This window comes from Salarias fasciatus, chromosome 5 (assembly GCF_902148845.1).
Source record: "Salarias fasciatus chromosome 5, fSalaFa1.1, whole genome shotgun sequence".
Taxonomy (NCBI): domain Eukaryota; kingdom Metazoa; phylum Chordata; class Actinopteri; order Blenniiformes; family Blenniidae; genus Salarias; species Salarias fasciatus.
The window spans coordinates 11,241,510-11,248,957 of NC_043749.1; the positions used below are offsets into that span (position 1 = coordinate 11,241,510).

The following is a 7,448-nucleotide window of genomic DNA, read 5'->3' on the forward strand; positions in this document are numbered from 1 at the left end:
ATGTCATATAAGAATGTCATATCAGAGGCACGAAGATGTTGCAATTTTCCTGTATGTATTAAAGATTGCACTTTTTTTCTTTATTATATTTCCACGTTGTTATCAGTTAATTGTGCTTTTAACAAGTTCTTATCAGATGATGGGGCGTCGAGCTTTTTCCAGAGGTGCAAAGATCTATGGGAGTTTGCACTAAAGCTTGACCAACGTTACATTGCTTGAATTGAACTTTGAAAACTCGACTAAAGGTACTTAAATTCACTTTCACAAAACCATGGGTCATTTTTAAGCGCTTTCAATTGAATTTACTGTAGATATTACAAAAAATATACATTTTTTTCAGCATATTTGCCTAGCTATGAATTAAGTACCACAAAATTACACTGACAAGTTGTTTTGGAAACAAGAGGAGATTGTTAATGTTAAAAGAATAAGCTCAATAAAAATATGTTAATTCAGTTGTTTGAGTAATAAAATGTATATGGGAACACTGGACAGGATGTCAGTCCATCACAGGGCAGACAATCAGGCCTTTTTCAAAATTTTAAGTCATTAATTATCCTAAAACATGTTTTCGGATTATGGAACCAAACCAGAAAGCCCAGAGAAAACCCACGCAGACACTGGGATAAAGTGCCAACTTCACACAGAAAAGATCAGATGAAACTGGGGATTTTTAATGATCTGAGGTAAGAGTGCTCTGCTTACCACCACATTACAGCCTCTACTCAGGAGTGACGTGATTTGAAAAGTAGCAGAGCACATAGTGTAAACTGTGCTGAAGTACGAGTAAAGTTACATACCTGGGCAAAACTAAAAGTACCCAAACATACCACTGAGAGCAAACTCAGGAATATTTGTCAGAAAATCCAGAGCAGGTTTTGAAATGTGGGTATTTTGTGGTTCACCAGACACCAAACATTACGATGACAGGGAAGCAGAAACAGCTATTTTTGTACAATCAACATTTCAGAGAAGACACAAGACCTTCCAGTGGGGAAGTTTCACTTTTTATTTCAACGCTCTAAATTTATCAGAACTCATTACGCTCAAACTAAACCACCTTTGCAATCAGTTGCTGCTAATGATCCACTAGAACATTACTACCACAAGCAGAATGTAGGTAACTGAATTACATTTCCCTTGATATTTAAATTAAAATGTGTAGAGTCCAGTTTAAATGATTTCAACTAGGTCTAGTGACTGAATAACCCAATGTTCATGTTCTGTCCTTATCCTCCGGCAGGTGATCGGTCAAGTTCTACATACATTCAAAACAGATGAGCCACTGTAAAACACTTAAAGCTGCAAGTGGCAGTGATGATGTGGCTCAAATAATCAGCAACAAGACAGTCATGTTTTGTGTTTTTGTTTTTTCAGCCAGTAAAGGCATAAGACAAAGAAACACTTCCCAGATTTGCAGATTATTGAGGTAAATAAACTCTTTGGACCCTTCAGTGCAGCTCAGACTTAATGTCACATACGAAATGAGGCTGCCTCGAAAATTAAAAACAAGTTTTTCCCCAAAAAAAATATTACGACTGTGTTGACTCAACATTGCCAAAATTCAAATCAACTCAGGATATTTGACAATAAATGTTGATGTGAGAATAAAACAAACCACGGGAAGAACAGTGCAGATCTGTATCAGACATGTTTGTTTGTTTACCATGCAGTAACGCTGCCTGTGCAGAATACTGGTGAACCTCATCTGGTCACGCGAAAGACGTACATTTTTCCCCTCCTTTCTGTATATCAAAGCAGAAAATCTCATTATGGACCAATCAGTGGTGGCTATTTGCAAACATAGCAACAATCAAAGTGAATGCGCAATAAAACCTAACCCGGGATTCTTCAGTATCAGTCTATTATTCTGAGAGTGACGAGTCAACAGCAGGGTTGCCAGCGTGACGTTCTGCTGCTCCTCTCTTCAGCAGAGCAGGGAGGGGTACTGCGGGTGCCACCAGTCCATGAGCCTCACGCTGTGTACCGGGTCCAACACCACCTGGGTCCCGCCTTGATCCCCTTTTTTCTTCCCCCGGTGGAGTGGCGAGTCCTGGAATACGAGACGGACGCGGTGGTGGCGCATGTCTGTGCTTACATTGATTGTGAACTATAAGGAAAGACAGATTTGTCACATTAGGTGAGATGTGCTGCACCTTTTTCATTTTGACTACAAAAACAAAAAACAAAAAGAGACAACACTAAAGCTGGCAACTGTTAATAAGTATACATCCTATAGGTCAGTGAGAAGAATCATCTCTACAGCTGCAGCTGTTATGGGCTGTTTCTGCTCTCAAAGGGTCAGTGTCTATCAGAAGTCCAAGTCAGGTTTAAGTGGTAGCCAAGGTTGACTGATATAGATGGCTCCACTGAGACGCCACCTCACAACCTGCAGGAGTTAAAGCATGAGTCGCTGACGTCTCGGTGCCAGATACCACAGCAAACCTTCAGAGCTCAGGATATTATGACTGATCAGTGTGCAAGACAAAGCAAAGTGTTCTAAAGAAGTGTGTTGCTGGGTGTGTTAGAAAAACAAATTAAGCAATAACCTGAAAAAAACCGCCATTCCATATAATGCATCATTTATAACCCTTGTACCTCATTACTGTCCAAAGGTTGAGAGGACAGTTCTGCCCCATAAAAAGGAAAAAAAAAAAAAAAGGTTACTTGCCAGGGTTAGTGTCATGCCCATTACAACAGGTGTGTAGATGAAGTTGAGGGTGTTGATCTGAAGCACGTAGCAGTCAGAGTCCGGATTATTGTGAACGTCTTCATATTGTTTTGGCATGTGCAGGGACTTGGCACACCCATTCCTACTGTGTCCATGCTGGGAAGGAAAAGACATGTTTGTCACATAAACAACCACAGGAGGAAAAAACAAAATACTTCTATGAAGAATGTAGTGCTAGTTGTAAAAGAGCTGCTACCTCCTTCCGAAATTTGAAGTTGAACTCCCACAATGTTTCTGGCCGAGTCCCCGATACCTTTTTGTGGCAGAAGAGTACACACTGCAATAGAAAACCATTAAACATTGAGAATATCTATTTCTTAAGTAAAAAGACTAGTTTAGAAACAACTTTCACAAGAAAAATACAAATACAGGTTTGTTTTTCATGTAATGAAAATATGAAATGCAAATTGGACAAGTTTGTTTTTTTTTTCTGTTGAATTTCATGTGTGGAACCATGTGGTTTGGTTGAGAGGAGTTTTCTCTAAAACCAGACACATGAAGCTCAACAAAGTAGTAGCTCTCTCAGCTGCCCTGCTACAACAGGTCTAGGACTGACCTCGCACATGAAAGCTGGTTATGTAGGTGGAAATTATACACACAAAAAATCGCCATATGAATTGCAATCACACACAACTCAAACATCTATTTTTTTTACCTTGGAGTTGAGTAAAGTAGTGGGCGTTGATTCTGGCAGTGCAGGAGTTTGTGACAGACGCAAAGTGAATGGCTCATACAAATGGAAGAGCGAACGGATCACACAGGCTCGAAGACAATGCATCCGACTCATAGAGTCAGGCTGAAGACGAAAGGGCAGATCAACGTCCATCCTGTAGTGTCTTTACAATAGAAGGAGAATCACACTGTCAGTATGTTTAATTTAATGGTTACCACACTATCTTTAGTCATGCCTTTACTTAAAGAGAATGCATGAACAAAAATGAAAACAGATGTTGCCAACAAAGAGCAGAATCTTCATGTTTACTTTTTTCTATAAATGATTTATCGTTTCACGCTGAACCTTACAGGACTCCAAACATAAATATGAAAATCATCTCACCTTCTGTAGAGCCTGGTCCAAAATGCTGCAGTGCAAGTGACGGTCCACGCATTCCGACATATCAGAGAAAATCTGCACACATCCTCTGGTCGAATGTAGGAGGAAAGCACTAACCAAATGTCCATTGGATATTCTCCTCCATCACTGCTCTCACTGTTTTCTGCAGAAGCAAAACACCAAAACAAAATATTAAAACTTGGACATCTTCTTTAAGCAGCCAGCATATTTTTCACAACAACATTAAGTTGACGCGTGTAAAGTGTGGAATTCGACGCGCGTTCAAATTACACACGATGCTTGCAATGCGCCCGACGCGCGGCAGCTCATTGGCGGGAGTGGGAGGAGCTTCTGTGTCCTGTCTTCATGTTGACAACAGTGGATCCAATAGAGACACTGGCTTGGCTGTATTTAATAAAGAAAGCCAGAAAACGGCGTCGTCAGGCGCCTATGCGACGTTTTTGGGTTCATCCCATCCTGCAGCGGCGTTTCGCAATTTGGCGAATTTCACCATTTGCTCCAGGAGCTGCGTACGGACGAGGTTCGCTTTCAGCGGTACTTCCGCCTCTCCCGGGCCCAGTTTGACGACCTTCTGGCCCGCATCAGCACTCTGGAGATGCGCGGATTGCGGTTGCACACGCGGAGCCCGTGGATAACCGCGGATCGGGCGGACGACGTGTCGGAAAAATTAAGATTTTAATTACAATCGGGCGGGTTTCGGTTTTGAAAATTGATTAAAAAAAATCGTTCATTTGGGCGGATGGCAGGCGGATGGAAAAATGAGCCATCCGCGCATCTCTACAGCGCTCAGAGTGCTCGTCTGTGATTAGATGAAGTTCGGCGTTGACGCTTCCAAAGTTCAATTTTCCCCGTGAACGCGTGTGACGCGCGTCGCCAACGCTAGAAAAGCTCGGACAGCGCCGCTGGAAAAGCGCCTGACGCGCGTCAGGTCCGTTGAAGCTCGTCCTTTGACTTTGGACTTTAGACTTTGAATGTAAAAGCAACGCCCGTGACGCTTGCGACGCGTTCGGTGTGAACGCAACATTAGGATAAAACCATACCCTTTCGCCTTTTGTTTTTCTTTTTGCGAGTCACTTTACTTCCGCTTTCTCCATCTTCTTCAGGATCAGCGTCATCTCCGCTGGCCAAAGCGTCCAAAGTGACACTTGATGCGGACGACAGGACTTCCTCCACGGCGCCCTGAGAGGCTTCCAGTCCGCAGAGTAATTTAACTGCAGCACATTATTTTACACTCAGGACCCGGAATTAAACCTTCCCCCCAGCAGAGACTGGCAGTGTCTTACCTTCTTTTTCTATCGCATTTGCCACAGCCTTTTTCATCCTCCCCGACTTCACCACGGCTGGGTCCGCATCCGCATAATCAGCAACAGTGACTTAAGAGAAAGACAGACAAGAGGTTGGACATTTACAGGGACGTATCGCGTGATTTCAAATTAATTTCTCTTATATCTCCTCTTAATATTACAGCACACGTATTTTAAGTGGCATGCAGACATTTCCACCTCTGCTTGTGAGTATGAGTGTCAAATGTGACTCTGTAAACACGGTCCAAACTTCAGCAGGCTGCAATGCTAACAGCAATGCTAGCAGCGGTGCTAACAGTGGGCGGGCGAACCAGAGCCTACCTGATTCCGAACAAACATCCCCGGCCTTGAATTTCAGCCGTTTTCGGTTCCCTTTCTTGGGCATGTCGATACCAGTGATTTGTGGGCGCCTAACGGGGCTGTGAGTACTGCCATGTCTCTATGGCAAGCTGGTGTAAAGAGAAAGAAAGAAAAATAAGAGAGAAATTGAAAATTGTTCCGCCAGGGTCTTCAGCCATCATGGAATGACGTAGCCACGCAAACACCGCGAGACCGTCGCTGAGCGCGCGTCACACTGCGCCCGTCGGTGACTGTCGGTATTGCAGCTATTTCTTTCAGTAATGATTCCTGAACTTGTGTCCCTTTGTGTTCTTACTTTCCACTCTGCAAAAGCAGAGATGCATGACAAGAATACATACATAGAAAAAATAAATAAATGAATAAAATAAAACAAGATCTTAACACTTTTTAAATTGCATACTGGTGACATCATGAGTCTCATGAAATCAAGGTCCTTCCATCTTCACCCTGGCCTCCTGACTGTAGCCAGTCCCATCGATAGATATATAGAAAAGAAGGAAGAAATGAAGATGATTATGTAAGAATATCCGATGATGTAATAACTTTTGCAGCATAAGTTATATATATGAAATTTCAAAGTCATATAGTATCCTTATATTATTCTCTATCTAAATGCAAATAAAAAGTGAATGTACAACAAGAATAATGAAAATACACAAACACAGTGGCAATGTAGATAGGAACCATTAAAACCAAGAAGAACGTATCTGGCTGACCTTGGTCTCTGTGTCCTCATAATGCCTATCATCTTCTCCTATTGTGACTCACCCATGTCTTCCCTTTCACAGTAAGCTTTCCTTTCCTCCCTCTTATATATGTTGCCAGATCATTTTTATACCTTTGTGTCAATACATCCTGCTTCGTCAATTTTTGAACTTTCCCATGATTGGACTTTTTCTCATATTGAATTATCGTTTTGGACCACCCTCTGGATACCTTTGCCTGCTTGTGAAAACCTGACTGCTATGATAAAGTCATTGAACTTTACTTGGCTGCATCAGTCTGCTTTTGGATTCCCCTGAGATTCATGATCACAAACTACAAAGACAATCTTATTTTTTGAATGTGAACATTTTTTGTTAGTTTTGGCATTGAGGATCACATGAAGAGCAACAGTTGACGACACAACATGAGAACAGAAGTCAAAACCAGAATGCAACAGTAAGAGCATTATCCTAAATTAGAAATAATTTGGTGGTTATTTTATGGATCGGATCCACTTGAAATTGACTTTTTGTGATGCTTCAGTTAAAAAAATTTTGACACTCCTTCTTCATTTTGAAAAAAAAAAGGTCTTTTTTAATTTTTAGGTATTAAATTATTCAAGTCAGGCATTCTCAGTGCCTTCTAAATTTTACATCTAAGTCAGGCCAGATTCTCTGTTCTTTAGTTTGACGATTTAAATAATATTTTCATGACTTGACTGGCAGCAATGGTTTAACAGTCTTTTCCAACATGGAAGCAACTTACCAGAAAACATAAGTTGGATAGATACATCAATACCAGTTTGCATGAACTATTTGCCCATTCTCAGCAGAAATCAGCAGTTTCTTCGGAAGGCTTCACATCAGCGGGCTATAGGATTTTGTCTGTCATTTATCTCATCAGCTCACCCACTTCTCACAGTTATGTCAGAAAAGTGCAGATGTATCATCACCGTCTCGCTCTCAGCGTTGCTAAAGCTTCTGATTAAAGCTGCTTAGAGAAAAAATCTGCTAGACTCAGATAACAAGTAGGAGAAGACAGACAGTGACAATGTTATCAGCCTTTAAGGGTCTCCTGCTGAAAGAGCAACATTGCTGTGTGCAGTGACCTTTGGAAAAACAATGATGAAAGTGCTTCAGGACAGATATTTTCATCTACCTGCATGGTGCTTTTTTTTGACAAAACACTGTGAACGAAAACCATGAAAACAGAGCCAGCTGATATATTTGGGCCAATTGCATGGTTTTATTTAAAGCAAGAAAATTACACCTTA

General features: G+C 41.4%; 1 protein-coding gene across 2 annotated transcripts; it reads right to left on the minus strand.

Annotated features, from left to right (window-relative positions):
* Positions 1-958: 958 nt before the first annotated feature.
* Positions 959-5,632, minus strand: tmem183a (transmembrane protein 183A). Of its 2 annotated transcripts, XM_030092546.1 has the most exons (8): positions 5,432-5,632; positions 5,090-5,179; positions 4,847-5,017; positions 3,789-3,948; positions 3,387-3,567; positions 2,928-3,008; positions 2,672-2,827; positions 962-2,110 (listed from the first exon to the last, which is right to left on the minus strand). In XM_030092546.1, the coding sequence occupies exons 1-8, from the start codon at positions 5,493-5,495 to the stop codon at positions 1,928-1,930; spliced, it is 1,086 nt and encodes a 361-aa protein (XP_029948406.1). In that variant the 5' UTR covers positions 5,496-5,632; the 3' UTR covers positions 962-1,927. The 2 variants fall into 2 exon arrangements, with proteins under 2 accessions (XP_029948407.1, XP_029948406.1); XM_030092547.1 differs by lacking the exon at positions 4,847-5,017 and having other exon boundaries at positions 959-2,110.
* Positions 5,633-7,448: the final 1,816 nt, after the last annotated feature.